General features: G+C 38.8%; 1 protein-coding gene and 1 long non-coding RNA gene across 2 annotated transcripts in view; one reads left to right on the top strand and one right to left on the bottom strand.

The window, feature by feature from the left end:
• Positions 1 to 4679: 4679 nt before the first annotated feature.
• LOC139705795 (uncharacterized) overlaps positions 4680 to 20468 on the top strand; it is a 76324-nt gene continuing 60535 nt past the window's right edge. Inside the window, exons 1-2 of the long non-coding RNA XR_011707630.1 lie at positions 4680 to 4765; positions 5440 to 5519. This is a non-coding gene — a long non-coding RNA (uncharacterized lncRNA). The remainder of the gene's footprint in view (positions 4766 to 5439; positions 5520 to 20468) is intronic.
• Ankrd55 (ankyrin repeat domain 55) overlaps positions 11551 to 20468 on the bottom strand; it is a 70450-nt gene continuing 61532 nt past the window's right edge. Inside the window, exons 9-10 of the mRNA XM_027938179.2 lie at positions 14252 to 14344; positions 11551 to 11994 (exon numbers count right to left, since the gene is read on the bottom strand). Of these exons, the coding sequence (XP_027793980.2) occupies positions 11873 to 11994; positions 14252 to 14344 (215 nt within the window). The 3' untranslated portion in view covers positions 11551 to 11872. The remainder of the gene's footprint in view (positions 11995 to 14251; positions 14345 to 20468) is intronic.

Raw genomic sequence — 20468 nt, 5'->3', positions numbered from 1 at the left:
AAGAAGGCAAGGCCAATAATCATTCTTTTATTTTGCTGAGAGCCTCCTCAACATTTACAGATGACTCTTATTCCTCATATTTTTCCTTTAAATTATGCTGATAAGAATAGCCTTTTAATAGTCATTTTTTACCTTGTCCATTGTATTAATCAGGGAAGCAGTGTAAATAATAATTATTGTAATAATTCCAAAGTTTCAGTGTTTTAATACTTGACAGGTTATTTCCCCAAACTATTAAAGTCCAATTAGGTGTGTGGCAACTGGATTGAGACAGCTTCTGTCTAGTATTTTTGCCATCTTCAAGGACACTAGAATCCTTTCTTGGGTCCTCTGCATCTGATTTCTGGCAAGAGAATAGAAAGCATATAAAGGACCCTGCCAGGGGGTTTAGGCAAGATAGGCACAGCATAGACAGTCACATACAGAATCAGCCCACGCCTCACCTCCCTGCAAGGGACTAGGGGAGGCACTTGCCCCAGGGAGAAGAAAAGCAACAGCTCTAGTGAACACCAGCCTTGTCCATAGCAGCAAACCTTTCTGGGGGAAGAATCAGTGTGTGCAGGGAATTAAGTGGCCAGAGTCAGAGCCAGACTGCTTGGGCTAAAATCCTGGCACCATTACTTCGTAACTGTGTGATTCTTACACTGTACAATCTACACAGTAAATTGTGTACAGTATGGTGTTTACTGATGACGGGGTTAAGTACTGAACTTGGAACTGTGGCTGCACATTTTAAATACCTAAGAAATATTAGTTCTTATTAATGAATGTGAAGTGCCTAGCCCAGGTCTGACACAGGAAAACATTTGCTCTGTCAAAAGAGAAAATTTACTCAAATTTAGGTAAAGGATCTTATTGGTGGATCTAGAATGGGGTAACATACCTCTTCCACAACATAGAATAGCTGTTCCCAAGAGCCAAGCAGAGAAGGTTAGTTTTATTACAAACAGGGCTGAGGAAAGCAGAAGCTCAAAACAAAAACGGATTTGTTGTTGCAGAGTTAATTTCCTTGCAGAGGTCTTTAAAAGCAACCTCAACTGGCTCACTTGGAAATTTGGCTGTCACCTCTCTCTCTCTTCTGATTTCTTTGAAGGTAGACAACTTAAATTTGGGCTTGGTAGCATAGATGATTAGCAAAAGTGACTCCATTTTGGTTTGGTCTGTTGGGCCTAGTGCAGGAGCTCAGGTCAAACCAATGGCCCCAATAACATTTTGTGTAATAATAGCTATTGTTACTCCTTTTCTTTATTGACATCTTCATCTAAAAACACTATTTTCTAGTGTTCAGGACCCTCCACTGATCTTTCTTCATCTGCTTTTCCTTTTCTTTCCTACTTTCCTCTTTCCCGCAAGTTTGGATGTCTGTTTCCATTCCTGGTTTTTATTTCTCTCTCCTCCATTATGTACCCTCTGGCTATAAAAGTCCCTTTTTATTTAGGCCCTACTCTGTGGCCTCCATTTCCTTCCTATATCAAATGCCCCCAGAAACTTCCTCTTAATGAAATCTTGCCTTAATGCACATTTAAAGAATCTCTCTGAATTAAGTGGAGTGTTCCCTTCCGATTTTCTATTTCTTCCCTTACTCTCTATCATTTTCACAGGAAATACAACCCAGGGGAATCAGAGCCATTAGCAGCAGCAATCCTAGTAACTGGGAATCAGGTTTGATGGAATCTCTGGGATCTCAATGGAACAAAATGAAAAAAAGAACCTGAGATAATGAACAGTTTTTGTAATTCTTATCTGTACACAAAATCTAGAGAATTTTAATTGGCTCGTGACAGGAGCTTTATGAAAGTAGGCAGCTTATTTTATTAATAACTGTCACTCTCTCACCTATACCAGTGCACATAGTAGGTATTCACAACTGTTTGCTTAATCAATTTTACTTGGAAAAAGGAAGTTAGCAAAAGATGGGAACTGATGAATGAGAACAAGGGAACAGATTTATTGAAGTTTGCTTACATTGTTTCTCCTGATGTTCACCACCCTACTTTTTATGGTATTTTAAAGTAAAGGATTAAAGTCATCATTATCATTATCAGTTATTTTTCTTTGCATCAAAAAGGACATTAGCGATGTTGGAAGGGCTAGCATATTTTATAAGAATGTAAGTCTTCAGGATCTGAATGGCAATTCTTCTTCCAACTTATTATTCATTTTTCTTTTGAAAAATTTTCAAGGAGACACATTTTCCAGCTTAAGTGTAATCAAATAAAGGCAATTACTCATATGTTCATGTGGGTGAAATCTTAAAGTAACAAAAACAATCATGAGCAAAGTATAACTCTATTAATTTTGATTTTTAAAGTGGTCTGTAAAGTTAATCTGCAAATGTTGAAGATAAAACACACTTAAGAGGCTTGTTTATGTTTTTCTCTGTGCTTTTTTCATGAAACCCAGCCTCATATTAAAATTACAGTAAGAAATGTCTTCTTTTACGTGATGCTCTGTGTCTTTGTATCCACATACATTTGGGCTTATGCTGCACACAGCCAATTCTCCAACATGCAGGGGCTTCATGGAGAGCTGACAGGTCTTCCTCTTTCCTTCCTTCTCCACCTTCTAGAGTTCATGAGCACACCCACAGGATGCATGAGTGGTTAAGAAAAATAGGAACATGAAAATCAGTTTGTTTTGCCTCTTGAAAGCAATTGTGTTAAAAGGTTTGTGTGAAGAAAGTTGAAGTAATAGATAATCCATTAAAGTGCTGAGCCCGGGAAGATCATGAATACTGCTGTACTTTCTTCTGGGGTCATTACCATCAGGGAAAGTTGCTGGATTCTGATCCTGGTGATCCTTCACCCTGAAGAATTAATCCATGTTGGGTTGACGTCAAAGAGCTTTGGCCAGGTGAGAGACCTACTAGTGAAAGGGCTCTCAATGCACCCACTCTCTTCCCCACTTCCTACAGTCTCACCAGCAGGCTTTCCCTTCCTATCAATCAGCTGATAAAGAAATGAGGTTTAGTAATCTGGGCATCATTTTGAGAAAGAAAAAGTCAGTGATGCCAACACTTAAGAGATGGTGGCAGCTTTGTCAATATGCTAAGGTTCCTCTTACACAGTACGGTGACCATTTATAGGAACCAGTGCAGTTTTCCTCACATTCTGACCATGAATCAGCTACAAAAAGACTCTTTACACCTATAATCCCAGCAGATCAGGAGGCTGAGGCAGGAGAATCACAAGTTCAAGCCAGCCTCAGCAAAAGTGAGGCCCTAAGAAACTCAGTGAGATCCTGTCTCTGAATAAAATAGGGCTGGGGATGTGGCTCAGTGGTCAAGTGCCCCTGAGTTCAATCCTCAGTACCAAGAAAAAAAAAAAAAAGGCTCTGGCTCTGAGCTTTCAGAATCTTGAGGAGTTACGATGTTAACATTTTGAATTATCAAAATTTATTCTAGAGTCTTTTGTATTAAGGCTCTGAAACTGTGACTCTGGTAGACTCCATAACTTCAAGTGGAAGAATAAAAGCAGAAAGACAATTTTGAGATTTAACCTTTGGTTTTATTAAAAGGTAATCTATTTGCCTTACATAATAAATAAAGAACCCAAACAGAGACTATATGGCTTAGTAACTTTTTTCTTTTTTTAAAACACTTAAGAAAACCCACATAACTTAACTCATAAATTGGTTATATCCTTTCTAGTTTATGTTTTTTTCCTGCAGCATCTACCACAGTGCAAGCAATAAATATTTGTTGAAATAATAAATAATGCACAAATGTACTACAATCATCTTGTTTGTCCTGTACCAGCTAAGCCAAGTCCAGAACATAGGCAGCATAAAAAGAGATAATTTCCAGATCTTGACCTTACGACTGAATGCCTAAGAGGCCTTCCTGTCTATTTAGGGAGGTCTGAGTTTTGGGGCCATGCAATTTAAACTAACTTTTCTCTTTATTAACAAATACTAATTGGTTATGCAATTAGCTAAGTTAATTCAGATCCATATATATCCATTTCTGCACAAAAGAATATGTGCATTTTGCCTGGCTGTAGAATCTACTTTAGTCCATTTTCCATTGCCAATTACACAATCCAACAGACCAGGAAAATTTTAAATAAAAAGAGGTTGATTTTGGCTCATAGCTTTAGAAGTTCAAGGTACAGGAGCCACATCTGGTGATGGCCTTCTTGTTGGCAGAGTCTGGGACAGCACAGAGTGATACGTGGCAGGAGACAGGAAATACAGGTGCCTGTGTGCGTGTGCCTGCGTGTATACATGCGTACATGTGCGTCTGTCTTCTCAGGTTTCTCTTCCTCTTATGAAACCTCAGTATTCAATCTGGGGCCTCTGCCCTAAGGACCATCTCTGGTTCTAATCGCCTCTCAAAGGCCCTACCTGAAAATACCATAGTCTGTTTAAATTTCCACACTCTTAATACCTCCCAAAGGGGATTGAATTTGAACACATGGGCCCCTGGGGGGGACACATACTCAGACAATTTCTAAACTACAGCAATCCCCTTAATTCTGGAAGAGCTGGCACCAGGAGAGACACTCTCGCTTCCATTTCCTGCTTGACTTTGACTCCTTTGCTGCTTTGGTGTTTATTTCTTGGCTACAAGGAGAGCTGAGGGGGGCGGGGTGAGGGGGCACACCTTCATTTCCTGCATGTGAACAGGGTGTGGGGTGGTAAGGAGATCAGTCTTGAAGCCCACAGGAAAACAGAGTAACCTGAGCTGCAGCTGTTCGTACGCCTGCAGGATTCCAGGGCCAAACACTGTCCTGGTGAATACTCATTAAGGCATGTTTGGCTCATGGTAAGGTCTTAGGGGAAATCCCATTCTGGGTGCAGCACTGAATCATACATGCATATATTATATGGGTTTTATTAATCATAGGATTAAATCATATTCCAAAAAATATTGCAATCTAATATGGTAAAACCTAGGCATGTCATGATCACCCTTTAAGAACAGGTTCTGTACTATCAGTGTTATCAAAGGAATATCTTTTAAAATATAGTATTTAATTTAAAATGTTTATAATTCAATTTTTTTAAAAAAAGTTTCAACCAGTGATGTGCAGGATATAAATTTTTTAAAAAGCCCTGATGATTTCCATGGTGCAAATATTCCCAACATGGCTGATTTCAATTTACTAATGATTTAAAAAGTTCATAAAATTCCTGAATATTGCATTTAACAATGAACTCTTGCAAGCTGTTGGGAGCTGGCTCCAGCACACCCCACACAATAAAATCTAATAATACAAAAGGTATTAGGACGTTTCATCCTTGGTTGACTGTGGCAAAGGGGAGGTGGTGCTTACAGAGACAGGTTCACCCAATCCGGACTGTGAAGACTGAATAGGTAAAGATTCTAGGGAGAGGTGATTCCTTGTGTCTTTTTGTTTATGTACTGGGTATTGAACTCAGGGATGGTTTACCACTGAGCTACATCCCTAGTCTGTTATGTTTTTTATTTTGAGACAGGGTCTTGCTAAATTGCTGAGACTGGCCTTGAACTTGCCATCATCCTCCTGCCTCAGCCTTATGAATTGCTAGGATTACAGGTATGTGCCACCTCACCTGGTTCCTTATATCTTTTCAAGTTTTTTATTCTTCTACACCCCTGCTGCCCCTAAATCACTTGTTCAGAGAACATTGGCATAGATATCCTAGAATGAGCCATTGGACATGTGAAAGCATTGCCTTGGTATTTACTTTTTCCTGTATTCATTTTTCATGTATGTTTGAGAAAGCTCCTCTAGTGGCTTCCCTCTAATTGTAAAATCTTAGGCTGGTTGACTTCACCTCCACTTATTGTTATTCCCTTACATACTTCCAGAAACTCTGCTTTTCTCATTTAATTTATCAGCTTGAATAAGAATTTTCATATGTAGTTAGTGTTTGACCCAGCAGTAATCCACCTAAAGTCCATTTTTAGGTTTTTTTTTTTTTTTTTTTTGTACTGGGAATTGAACCCAGGGGCACTTAAATGCTAAGCCACATCCCCATCCCTTTTTTGTATTTTATTTAGAGACAGTATCTCACTGAGTTGCTTAGTGCCTTGCTTTTGCTGAGGCTGGCTTTGAACTTGTGATCCTTTTTTGGTTTAATTTCTTTTTAAAAAAATTTTTTTATTAGTTGCTCAAAACATTACAATGATCCTGACATATCATACATTTGATTCAAATGGGGTATGTAATCTTATTTTTCCATGTGTACAGATTGCAGGATCACATTGGTTATACAGCTACGTTTATACATAGGGCCATACTAGTGTCTATTGTATTGTGCTGCCCTTCTTATCCCCCCTCCCCTCCCATCACATCTTTCTTTTTTTGTTTTAATTTCTTTTTAAAATTTATTTATTTGTTCTAATTAGTTATATATGACAGCAGAATGCATTTTGATTCATAGTATACAAATAGAGCACGATAGTTTCATGTCTCTGTACACAAAGTAGAGTCACAACATTCATGTTATCATACATGTACCTAGGGTCCATCTCATTCCACCATCTTTTTTTATCCCCATACTCCTCCCTTACCCTTCCCTCCCCCCCTTTGCCCTATCCAAAGTTCCTTCAGCCTCCCACTGGGATTACAGGCGTGGGCCACTACACCTGGCCATTTTTAGGGTCTTGAGCTTCCTTTTTAACCTGATGAAGGAACGTTAATACTTGTAGCCCAGTATCTTTCTTATAGGTAGGACCTGATTAAATCTATCTCTTGAGTCCTAGTGAAGTAAATAGAAGGTGCAGTTGGAATCTTCCAAGAGCTCTATGAGCAATGTCTGAGGTGTTTGTCAAGAGAAATAGAGCTCCTTTTTCTGAGGCTGAGGCTGGGCCTTGGCTTGCTCATTGCAGAGGAAAATTTTCTGGGCTCTAAGATGTGGTTTTGTTTTCTCATAACCTGTCTTTCGTACTATCAGTGTCTAAGTAGCTTCTCTTAATAGCTTTTGGAAGTACTTTTATGTCACATGAATAGAAGCAATGGAAATAATTTCCTTCATCCTTCTATATCAATCACTGTTATGTCTCTGGCCCAGGTTCACTTTTGGAGCAGCAGAGATGTGTTGCTCATGGCCATCTGTTTATATCTGGGTTCAGTTCTTGGCTTTCTGCCTGTGTAGGGCCAATTACCATCTACTCTGTCTTTCACCTCACCTTCTCATTTTACAGCAGACCTCAGTCTCCAAAAACTTCAGCTTCCTATCTTTACTGTCAACCACTTAGATTCTACCTGATCCTCCTAAAGGGACTTTTGCTTTCATTGGTCTTACTAGAACTTGCAAGGTGTTTTACCATTCGCCATTAATAAATTTTTTTTTTTTTTTTTTTTGCTGGGCATGGTGGTTCATGTCTATAATCCTAGCAGCTTGGGAGGCTGAGGTAGGAGGATTTCAAGATCAAGGTCAGCCTTAGCAACTTAGCGAGGACCTAAGCAACTTAGTGGGACCTTTCTCAAAACTAAAAACCACAAAAGCACTGTGATGTAGCTCAGTGGTAAAGCTCCCCTGGGCTCAATCCCTAGTATGATTTATTTTTTCTTTTTAGTAGGGATTTAATGATCAACAAGTTATTTCCTGTTTTACATTTATCAACATGATAACTACTCTTATCCCTCTAGTGACGGTTTTGCTAGTGTAAAATGGTAGCTGAAAACTCACTCAGCAAACTCCCAAAACAAGAGGTGGGAGAGAATAGAGGTCAGAATTGAAAGCATTTTCTTTGAAAGGCTATAGTTTTGATACGAACTTATCATTTATTAATAGTTTTAATCCACCTGTATTGACATTTCTATGTCAATGTCTAGGAAATATGTGATTCTGATAGAATTTCTTCATTTAAAAATGTAATTTTCCCCAGGGAGACAATGATAAGGCCTAACTACTACATGTGAGAATTGTTATTGTTAAGGTGAGATTGCAATAAATCATTGAGTCCATCTTAAAGTAGGAGATGGAAACTTTATTCACCAGTTAGCGGTCTGGATCCACCAGCTGGTGGGCCAAGGGGTAGGCTGAAGTTTACACCCTCCAACCCCCTTCTGGGGTTTAAGCACACCTTTTATAGTCCAAAACCATATTAAAGCATAAGTGGCTGTTGCTATCATTCAAAACCATAAACACACATCATGAGATCTAAAATCATAGGCAGAAAAGGGAGTGGGCAAAAAATGTCCCTAGTTGAGCACAAGTTAAAGAATGGTTACTAACATCTAGACAATCAGTCTCTGACAGGGTACATTGTCCAAGAAAAATGGGAACCAAAGAGAGAACACTTTTACATTGTATAAGAATTGCCATTTTGTGTTGCCAAACATGCTATGCTAAGCAACTATTGATGGGTATAGAGGCGGGGCTTTCCATAGGAGAAGCATTTCTTAATGATGTGGAGTCTGAGGGCAAAATGGAGTCTGCTTGGTCATTGCCCATTAGCCTGGCAACATTATCATACTCCTTTATTATTTGGTTGTTGACTTGGGTGTTATGCTAAGGTCAAATATGTTTATTCTAAGCTATCCCATTTAGTCCTTTGGTGAATTCCAAAGGTTGTTTTCAAAAGAGTACATTTCAAGGGCAAGGTAGCATTTGCTTAGAGGTGTGCACTGATAAATTTCTAAAGGTAGAGGCAAAAGCAAAATTAATGGTTATGTTTGTATTTCTGGAAGTCACTATCTTTGTAATCAGTCACTTGGTAGAGTTTTCTAAAATCATATGGAATGTCAAGCTATATGCTCTGGTAAAGTTGGAAAGGATAATAAATCAGAGTTATATAAATCTATTTGTACTGGCTCAATTCCAGGAAAATGAGAATATCGGATCAAGTGTTTACTGGAAGAAATAATACCTGTGTTAAACCAGGTGATTACCAAAGGAAACTAAAAAAATGGAAAAAAACCAACAACCCTATATGGTTTAGCACAAAGTACTGAGTTGGTAGGCATTTTCCTCAAATCACAACAGCAGCTATGCTCTACTGTACAAATCAGAAAGGAGTTTTTGCCCAAAGTATGTCATTCTATGAAATGAGAATGAATTTTCTGGAACCAGAAAACAATGGTTTGGGTATTCTGTGTGTGGGTGATGAAACTGAAGAAACTTTAATTCAAAGCCCTTCTCTTCCATTTATTAGCTGGATGACTTGGGGAAATTCACTTAATTTCTTTTTCTGCCTTGAATTGTCTGGTGACAGGGCCTCTTTTATAAGTTGATGTCATGATTCAAATGAAATAATATATGCAGAGTTATGATTTTTACATGTGTAAGTGAATAATATATTCTTTGCAATGAAGGCAAATATAAGTGATAAAAGAAGGAAAAGTCATTTGAGAAGAAAAGGTTGCCTGAAATTTTTAAAAATCAGGTACTAGTTAGAGAATGCTCAATGTGTTAGTCAGCTTTCCATCACTGTAACAAAATACATGAGATAATCTATAAAGAGAAAAGAGTTATTTTTGACTCAGAGTTCTGGAGGTTTTAGTCCATGACTAGTTGGCCCCATTGAATCTGGATTTTTGGGTGAAGCAGCACATAGTGCAGGAGCACAAGGTAGAACAACCTATTTACCTCAAGGCCAGAATTTTAAAAAAGGAGAGAGTGGAAGGGGCCAGAGTCCCACTGTCCCCTTCAAGGGTATTCCAAAAATAATAGAAAAACCTACATTTGGTTCCACCTCTTAAAGATTTCACCTTCTCCAATAACATCAAGCTGGGGACTTGAACACATGGGCTTTGGGAGATATTTTAGATCCAAACTCTAGTGCTTAATATCTGATTTGGTCAGTAAAATATTAGCCAAGGATGAATCTGCCCAGTAAGCAACTTTAGCTGAAGGGGAAAGGACAGCTGCTCTATTGAAAGAGGTGGAAGTGAGCAGCATTTTATTTCTTCATAGCTAAAAACAATTCCTAAACTAAATTGGAAAGAAAGTCCTGACATCAGAAGATTCTTTGTGTGTATGTGTGTATAAAGAAGTGAAGACATTAGGGGATAGTGGCTTTTCCCATAGCAATATGCATTTTGTTTTTTAAATTACTTTGACCTCTTTAATTATTCACTTAGAGGAGGATCATACCAGTGTCCTTAAACTATCACTTAGGACCTGAGTTTTGGTTAGTGCAGTCCTCTTTTGATAATTCATAAATATTCTAATTTTCTCCTTTCCAGACACATGCAAGGATTACATTTCTGTACTCCTTTCCCTCCCTCTTTGAAGTTAGTCATGCCCACATGATTTGATTTGGCTAATGAAATGCTAAAGGAAATTATGAGACACATGTCTCATTTTCCTCTGCCTTGGTCACCAAGGAAGCACATGACAATAAGGAATCTATATCAATCCAACCCTGCAAGCTGGTGTGGGACGTGTATTGTGGATGAGAAACAAATTGTGTTAGCCAATAAGATTTTTGGGGTTGTTTATTATTGAAGCAGAAACTAGCCTATAGGTAGTATTTGACAAGATGTCTAACTCACGGACATGGGTTCAGAAGTAGCCTGGTGGCACATCGAACAAAGCATTCTTCTTAAAAAAAAAAATGCAACCCATAAACAAGACAACAAAAAAGAAAACCCTTCAGAATCTGAGTCCTGAGAGTTCTTCTATTTGTACCAGAATTTTCCTTCTTTCTAGCTGTGGCACAGGTTGGAGGTTGATCCATAGACTTTAAGTTAAAAACGTCTGATTAAGACAACTACCATTGTCAAAATGGGATTATGACTTCTTCATTATCACTTCCTACAATTCCTGCTCTTGCCAACTCCCTGTCTACTTCTGTTCCTTCCTGATAAATATTAAATGATCCAGTGTTTACTTTGTGCCAGGCTCGGCACAAATTTCTAGAAGGGCAAAGTCAAAGAACTGCAATTTGGCCCTAAAGGAGCTTCTATGTAGCTAATGGGAGAGTCTGTTCTTTTTAAATGAATAATACTAATATAAAGTAGTAAATTCTATAGTTGAGATACTTACAAAATAACATGCAAGCTCGGAAATAACATGGAGTAATCATCATCTTATGTGGATAAGCCTTGAACTTTATACAGGACTCTAGCCAAAATAAATCCAAACAGCACATAAACATCTTAGTAAAGAGGTCTGCAGTTAGAAGTAGTCTTTCAAAACCTTACTAAGTCATAGATTTGAGAAGGCCTTGAGTAGGCAGAAACCATTATTTTGAAACAGAAAAAAAGAACTATTAATTATGTAGAGTATTTGAGGAATGTGTGAGAAATGCCTATCCAATTATGGTAGGCCAGGATGTACACTTTGCCAACTCACATGACCTTCTACTTTTGGAATAATCAATCATATCTGAACAAAACAGTAGGTGGAAATCATCAAATAACAAAGACGGGACACAGACAATGTCAAGTGATTTGGGCTGCAGCCAGGAACTGACAATATTAGAAAATATTTTGCACAAGATCATACATTTAAAAGTCATATACTGTGATGCTTATGGGAATTTATTACTTAAATTTTCATTATGTTTTGTCAGTCCAAGGTAGAACTATAATAAATGCGAAGAACAAGTCTGGGATATCTTTTTTGTTTTTTTATTTAGCAAAGCATTAAAAAACAAAACCACATGAAATCATTCAGCAGACAAAACAGCAAACATGTCACAAAGCAAATCAAACACAGCTAAGTTTCCCTACTAATAACATATTTTTTAAAATTTGGCAAGTAGAGGTCACAGAAACTTACAGACTTAAATATATGCACACTCAAAGATTCTAAGTGCTTATTTAGGAACTGTCTTTATTTGGAATAAGGAATTCTGAGTTATAAAAAACTGTGAATGGCTTATAGAGTGCAGTTCACTAAATTAGTCTTTGTTCTTACAAACTTGAGTAATCTCGTCCTTTGGGAGTTGAAAATATATGCTATCTGTGTTCCTGCAGTTAGGGTCCCCCAGTTAGTTGGGAGTGTTGGTGGTATTGGCAGGGCAATCGCTTTCTCCAAGTGGTGTGCTGTGTCCCCTTTGACTTGGAATCGCAGGAAGCACTCGGTTTGTTCTTAGTGGTTCTCCAGATAGAACTGTGGAGAAAGAACAGAAAGAAATGGTCAAGAACTACTTCCTCCTGGGCTCACAAGGGACTGTGCTATTTTTTAAGGAGTGGAGGCATTTCTAAGAAGATGTTGGCCAGAGCTGGACTGTGGAGGAATGCTGGGTATGCATATCTATTCAGGCTTACCATATGTAGTCAGGGATTTCAAATATGCACAAATACAAGATTGCCAAGTTTGATCAAAACATGATTGGACTCTGCGTGCCTGTCAGAATTCTTCCTTAGGGTGAGGCAGCTATGGATGGTCAAGTCAGCGCAAGGCTCTATACAAGCCCTAAGACATTTGTACTGTGCTTTTAAACAAACCTCCAAAGGGTCTCAGGTTTCTTTTTCTTTTTGAGACAATACCCTGGCTAAATTGCCAATGCTGCCTCAAACTTGCAATATACCTGCCTCAGCTTCCTGCGTAGCTGGGAGGCTACTTTTAGGAAGAGCTCAGTATGCCCTTGTATTTCTTTTTCTTTCTTTTTTTTTTTTGGGGGGGGTGGTGGGTGGGGGTGAGGAGGGTGGGGTTGCCGGGGATTGAACTCAGGGGCACTTGACCACTGAGCCACATCCCTAGCCCTCTATTTTGTATTTTATTTAGAGACACGGTCTCACTGAGTTGCTTAGTGCCTCACTTTTTGCTGAGGCTGGCTTTGAACTCATGATCCTCCTGTCCAGCCTCCCGAGCTGCTGGGATCTTGTATTTCTTTTTCCTCGAGTTAAATTGGTCAGAGATCTTTGGTTTCTCTCTTGAAACTTAATTGTGAAAGCAAACTTCTGGGCTCAGCCAAAGGAAACCTCTTTGGCTTTTCCAAGCCCCACCAGGATTCAAGACTGACTCCTTAACCAGATGTCTTTGTGGCTACAGTTCTTCTTAAAGATGGGCTCAGGTTTGAATTTGATGCAATAATTAAAAAGGACACAAAACCGGAACTCTGACTGATCCAATACTTGGACTTCACACAAATTAGTAAGGGCAGAAGAGCTGACTTGTCAGGTTCTAGTCTTCTGCTTCTAACTCGGTGTGACTTTTAATAAATACTCTACTACTCCTTAGTTCCTCATCTACAAAAAGATGAGGTTGTACTAAGACCACATAGTTTATTGTTTTTACCTAAAGAGTTCTAGAACTCTTGACTGGTCTCCTGCAAAATGTAGCCTGAGGGAAAGAGGACATATTGGCCTGTTTGCTCTGTGCAAATGTGTGCCAAGTGTTTTACGTACATACATGTTATTTTATTTAGTCCTTCCAACCATTTTATCAGGCTCTACCCTTGTTATAGCCACAGTTTGGAAAGTGAAATACAAAAAGGTTAAGGAACTTGTCTGAAATGGTTAGGACAGTTCTTAAATAATCTGACAATTAAGATATGAATGGCCTGTGGGGGGGTGAGGTAGGGGGGAGACAGAGTGAGACAGCAGGCATATGAGAGAGAAACAGGACAGGGTGGGGCAGGAAGACAAAGAAGGAAGGAAATTAGAATCCAGTGTGTTGCTTTTTTTGTGAGGAAAGGGAACTGACTTAGGATCCTGTAGTTTTTGCTCCTGGCTCTACTATTTACAACCTGGGTGCTGCTGGGGAAGTCATATAACTCTTCTGAACTTGGTTTTACCATTTATATGATGGGAATAATAATATAACTGGCCTTAAAGTCCAGTATAAGGCTACATAAATTCAGAATCATAGGTGTTATGCCTAGTAATCTACCTTATGGTAGGTATACCAGGTAGTATTTAGACACTCAAATTTGAAGATCACTGGCCCATAGTATATATTAATATTTTATATTAGTGGGTTTTTTTGTGTAAAACACTATCAAATGTATCAAGAATGCCAAATAAATACATCAAATGATCTTGATGAACAGCATTCCTTTTGTTAGGAGTGTGTGCACTATGAGTTTAAAATCGAAGCACATTTCTCTTTGTCTTATCCAGTAAGGAAATAAAAATCAAGAAGAATTTTGAAAGTATCTTCTTAAAGATGTTAAGCAAAATAAACTTCTGGTTTGATTTTAGAGTTCAAACACAAACATTTCTGAAGGGAGGGAATACTCTTTTTTTAAGTTTTTATCCAAAATAAGAATTACTCGTCTTTATGGAACTTTGTCTTTGTTTTCCTCTAATTCACAAGTGTTAGTAGCTGATGTTCTTTCTCAAAATGAAAATAAAGTAGCATTGGTTGCATCTAGACATGTTAACACTTGCAAAGGAAGAATAGGAAGAGCCATGGTACTTACATTTTTGATCTGGTAGGGGAGCTAGGTTGTTTCGAGAGAAATGAAGATCCCTGATTTTGGGTCTGTTTGGGGAGAGATGTTGAAAATTTTGTCCTGGGGACAAACATAATTGCATTAATTATTTGAGTCTCAACCAAGAGCAAGTTATAAAATCAGTGGAGGAGAGAATCATAAGAGTTTGTTAAGACATCACTAGATTCAAGGTATAATAACAATGAAAATAATAATGACCACACTCGATTGCATTTCTACTACATGCCACTCACTGTTTAGATGAAAAGATATTGGAAATCATTTCTTGAATAAACTAGGTTAAATAAAATCTTATAAACTAGTATAGCTGGCCACTTTCTCTATAAAACTTAAGTTAGAAAAGGTGAAGGAAATATAGATTTGATATAGAATACCATATTTTCATTGCATCTTTTATGAATGAATGATAAGAAGGATATTTTCTCCCCAGAGCAGTGCTTCTCAACCCTGGTTGTACCTCTGAATGATTTGAGTTTTAATAAAATTACTGCTTCCCTGGCTATACCTCAGGTCAATGAAATCAGAATCTCTGGAGGTAGGGCGTCGGATTGTCATTAGCTCTCTGGTGACGCAAATGTTCCACCAGGATTGTGAATCACTGACCTAGAAGACAGTTGGGTAAAGTGCTTAGGAAATCACTATTCTCCAATTCTGATGGTTGGCAGTGGTGTCCTGGAGCTGTGTGTGCCATTTGAACCTATTCCTGAGAGCTGATGGTTACACTTTCAGGAATTTTGTGAGCTGGTTGATACTATCCTGGTGTTTTAAACTTGGCCATCAAGTGGGAGTTATTTCTACCACGAAAATAAGAAAGCACTGATTTTTCTCCTGGAGAGTCAGTTGTTAAAAATTCAACACTCAGTACTGAGAGATGGGTATCCCAGATGTCTGAAAATAGAAGGGAACATACAAAAGTTGTTGAAGTCCATTTTAAAAGTTGTTCAAATCCTATAATGAATAGGAGCTTTGGCTCTGAGGTCAGACAGGCTTAAGCTGCATTCCCTGCTTGCCCGGTTTCAGCTGTATCATCTTGGGTAAGTGACTAACCTCTCTAAACTCCGATTTCCTCAAATCTGAAATGGTGAAAATAATTATAGCTTTTTCCAGTTGTCAAGAAGATTGGAGGACAGGTGTAAAACCATGTACAAGGTAAAGCATTCCATCAACATTGGCAAAAAAGGACAAGTTGACCTTTTGCCTAGTAGTCTAGTAAGAAGGAACCTGAATCATCATAGCAATGCTCTTGGAGTTTAAGTAGTCCTTATTATAAGAAAGGCAATAAAAAGAAAATATTAGCTAAGATCTGTCTTCATCTACTTATGCGAATCCAGTGGTAGATTGTGTAGGGGCAGTCACCTAAGCAGTGTCATTTGTTGGAGACTGAGGAAAATTTCCAGTTACACTGGTGGATATTTTTCCATTATACTTTATTCCTTTAATTTTTGGGAGTCAAACTACTGTAGGAGCCATAATTTATAAAGAAAACCTTCTTGAGTAGAATTATATTAAAACCCAAATCGGCTCATACCTTAATTGTCCATGAATGCATGAGCAGATATTTGCAAGGCTAAGAAATGAGATGTTGCTAATTACAGATGATGTTTATTAAGTGAACATTTACTATTATCAGGAAGTAGGTTAATTGCTATAGGCATCATCTTATTTAATCCTGTCAACCAGCTTTCCTTGTGAGATAGGTACTATTCTCTTCCCCATTTTGTAAATGAGGAAGACCCTGTGGTTCGGAGGAGTTCTAAAATGTGCTCAAGTTCACATGCTGGGAAGTGACAGAGCCTAGACTCCAGGCCAGGTCTGTCTGACGCTAAAACCCATAATGTTCTGCTTCCCTAGAAGTCAAGCAATATTCTTAGGATGGGAGAAGTGGAAAGAGGGGTCTTGGCAGCAATTTGGGAGCTGGGAGGAGAGTTCAACTTCATGTCACGTTGGTATTTGGCTTGGTTGTGAGAGAAAGGGTGGAGCCCTGCACAGCCCAGAGCTCTCTTGAAACAGGTAAACTTGTAGTTCCGAAGCCCCACGAATAGTGCCGTGAGTATGTGAGGGCATCACAGTAGAATAGAAGGTGCACTGAGATCCACATGTTCTTGAATCCCATAGCCCTTGCTTGTATGTCTGCTCTGCTACATCCTCAGGTCTCAATCAGCTAGTTTCTGCAAATCTCAATCTCTTCATCCATAAAATGGGAATAAAAGTCCTTCTTTTGCAGTGCAGTGGAAGGGGAAATACCCAACAAGGTGGAGCTATTTTTATTATGAGTAGTAAGGAAGAGTCACCCCTCCCTCCAGGGATCAGGGTGAGCTTCAAATACAGGTGAGTTTTAAGCTGGCTCTTAAAAGATTGGAGGAACCGGTCACACGCACAGCAGTGAGGAGCTAAGATAACACAGATGTAGATGTCATACAATGGAAAGGTAGCAGGTTTTCAAGGAACTGAGAGATATTCAAGGAACTGCAAAAGGGGATGGGGTAGGGGATCTGAGATGGGAGGGGTGAGTTGAGAATGGGAAGCCAGGCCATGATAAGGGCTTTGTGTGCTCAGTTTAGGAATTTGGATTTTGTTCTGGAAAGATGCAAAGCTGCTGCTGATTTTAAACAAAGGGGCTACAAGATCGACCTGCCCAACAAGAAGAGTGCATTGCTCCTGGGATAATCTAGAAAATTCTGGAGAAGGAAGTTCTCCCTAGAGAGAGAAAGGAAGTGAGCACTTTCTTAGTTTTCTTGTGATGGCTTATAAATAACCAGGCTGGTAGAAAACACCACAGAGCTTTCTGTTCCATTTTCTCCGAAAACTGCTCACAATGAATTAAGCTGAGGTGCTCCAAATTCTGACTCATTAAGATAAGTGCTTCATCCTGAATCTCTCTGCATCTAGCCCATGGACAGGGCTCAATGCATGTTAAGTAATCCTCATTACAGCTAAATGTTCAGGGTTGCTGATATCAGCACAGGATAGCAGCTGCCCAGAATTCAAATAGTAGCACTGCTAGCCCATGCTATTTCTAGTGAACCTGGAACAGGAAAGGAAAAGATCCAAAGATAAAAGGACTATCCAAGCTCAAGACAGTGGAAAAATGATATGATTTACAGTATCCAATTGCTTTACCACAGTATTTTCACAGAAAATACAGAATCTCAATATAGAAATCAGCTAAATTTCAACCTGTTTAGACTGACAACCACTTAAGTGAACCCTTTGATTGTAATGCCGAAGCCTCAGCAATTCTAAAAATCACATATCAAATGGGTCTGAAAATGTTCACAAAAACAAAATCCATAAGGCAGGGAACCTTCATTTTGGGGAAGACAATGTAATTGACAAGAAAATTACATGGTAGGTAATTGGTATGCAAATCAACAAAACGAACTTTGAGATTTAAAGAGAAGAACACATGGTCACTGTGGTGATACCTTTCTATTTAGTAGCTCTTGGATCAAGCTCTGAATATATCACTAATTAACTAAGAGTTTGGAGCAAATCATTGAACTTTTTGTTCAACTTTCTAGGGCATGTTAATTGTAACTGGAAAAGGCCTCATGAGGCAAAATTTCTTGTTTTGTGAGTCAAGCTTCATCAAGAAAAAGAGACTTCTTTAATCCATTTATACAGAGAGAGTTTCATAAGGAATATTGGTTATATTGGAAAATCTGGGAAGCCAAACACAGGACAGGGTGACAGAACGTATCTAGAGAGGAGCCATGGCAGAAATCCCATCTCCAGGCTGGAGGGATAATGGGAGGAGATGGTATTACCAAGGCCCAGAAGCTAGTAGAAGCCAGAACCCCAGAGTGACAGGCTGTGTAGAGAGAGCTGGAGGAGGTGAGCCTATTGGAGATTCCATAGGAAACGAATGCTGCCCGAGACAACTGGTTTTCTTTTTCTGTTCTTTATTTTCTGCCAGTGTCTTCTATTGGCCAAAACTATCTAGAAACTACCTGGCAAGGGGAGCTAGAGGCATAGTTCTCTCAACAGCAGAAAAGGAGGAAGACACAAAGTTGGTACAAAGTTTTCCTTTCTCCTCTTTCCCTTTCTTTTTATTTAATTTTATTTATTTATTTATTTAGACAGGAGGGATGGTATGTTGAACAGGCTGGCTTCAAATTGCTGGGCTCATGGGATCCTCCTGCCTCAGTCTCCCAAGTATGTGAGAGCATGTGTTACTGCATCAGGTAAACACTTAATAATCATTTAATGAGTGATTAGATAACTAAGACCCCTTGCATTTAAAAACTGTTATGTATGATTAGTGCCTAAGACAAAAATCAATTTAAAGTCAATTTAAAGCTCAGTGGTAGATTACTTTTCTAGCATCATGAGGCCCAGGATTTGGTCCCCAGTCCCTCCCTCCACAAAAATAAAAAGCCAGTTTTGCAATCATGTTAGCAAATCCATATCCTTTAAAGCTCATGTATAGGCTGAAGACTCTTGGGAGATTTCTCTTAACATGACTCAGTTTTCTTGAATGGTTCCTAGTCATAATTAGCATAAATAAATAAATAAATAAATAGATTTTTAAATCCTGGCTGCAAAAATAAACACTTTGATATAAACACAGCTAATTTCTTTTTTTTTTTTTTAAAGAGAGAGTGAGAGAGGGAGAAAGAGAAAGAGAGAATTTTAATATTTATTTTTTAGTTTTCGGCGGGCACAACATCTTTGTATGTGGTGCTGAGGATCGAACCCGGGCCGCATGCATGCCAGGCGAGTGCGCTACCGCTTGAGCCACATCCCCAGCCCTCTTTTTTTTTTATCTCTCTATTTTTATTGGTGAATTGTAATTACACATAACAGTGTAGTTTGTTATTACATATTTGTATATGCACATGACATAACAACATAATTTGGCCATTATCATTCCCCAGTACTTCCCTTTTCTTTCCCCTCCTTCCTGGCCCCTTTCCTCTACTCTACTGATCTCCCTTTGATTTTCCTGAGACCTGCCCCTGCCACTTTCCCCCCCTCTTTTCCCCCTCTTCCACATATGAGAGAAAATAAATGACCCTTGATTCCTGAGTTTGGCTTTTTTTTTGCCTAATATAATGTTCTTAAGTTTCATCAATTTTCCTGCAAATGACATAACTTCATTCTTCTTTATGGCTGAATAAAACTCCATTGTGTATACATACTACACTTTCTTTATTCTTTTGTCTGTTGATGGGCACCTAGGCTGGTTCCATAATTCTGTTATTGTAAATTGTGCTGCGCTAACCATGGGTATGAATGTATCTCTATAATATGCTGACATTAATTCTGTAGGATAAATAAGCACAAATAATTTCTTAAGAAAGCCTTGGAAACTTTCACTTCTCCTTTGTGCCAGTCTGCTGCTCTGGGACTTTTCTAGTTACTTTGTTGGAGACCAAGCAAATCCTCAACCAAATTTATCAAATGTCCATTTATTTCAAATAGCACAGAAACTTTTGGATGACACATGAGGCATAATCTCTCTATTAGTTTTCTATCCAATCTCTACTCCTTCTCCCTTAAAAACAAATTCAGCCAGACATGGTGGTGCACACCTGTAATTCTAGCTGAAATTACTCCTGTAATTCAGTAGGTTGAGGCAGGAAAATTGCAAGTTTGAGATCAATCTGGGAAACTTAGAAAGACCTTGCAAAAATAAGGACCGGGGATATAGCTCAGCAGTAGAGGTCTTGCCTAGCATGTGTGAGAATCTGACTTCAACCCCAGCTCTGCAAAACAAAACCAAAAAATACCACACAGAAATCCATTTTGGGGGAGACAGTGAGGTGCCCAGCTAAAATACTACAATTCTCAGTCTTCTTTGCAATGTGAGGGAAGGTTGGCCAATGAAATGCAAATAGCAGTGTGAGCCTTATGACACTTCATAATGGGAGCTGGTTTAGTTGGGGGACATGTGTTCCCCTACCCTTACTTCTTCCTGCATCATCAGCTATTGGCTGTGAAGTGATCTGGAGGGTAGAAGCCATATGTTAGGCTGTGGAACATGTAGTCACCAAAAACCTGCAAAATGCTTACTTCATACTTATTTCACAGTAAAGTAACCCCAGCCTTTGTTCCATAGACCTCAACCTTTTGCCTGGCCATCTTGCAATTGTAAGTAAGTATCTTTTGTAGTTTAGAAGCATCCTTCAAGGATCCTAGGGCCAGTCGCAAGAATGTAACCACCAAAAGAATAAGACCTCAG

The sequence above is a fragment of the Marmota flaviventris genome, chromosome 5 (assembly GCF_047511675.1).
Source record: "Marmota flaviventris isolate mMarFla1 chromosome 5, mMarFla1.hap1, whole genome shotgun sequence".
Lineage (NCBI taxonomy): Eukaryota > Metazoa > Chordata > Mammalia > Rodentia > Sciuridae > Marmota > Marmota flaviventris.
This window is presented reverse-complemented; position numbering and strand designations above follow the sequence as displayed.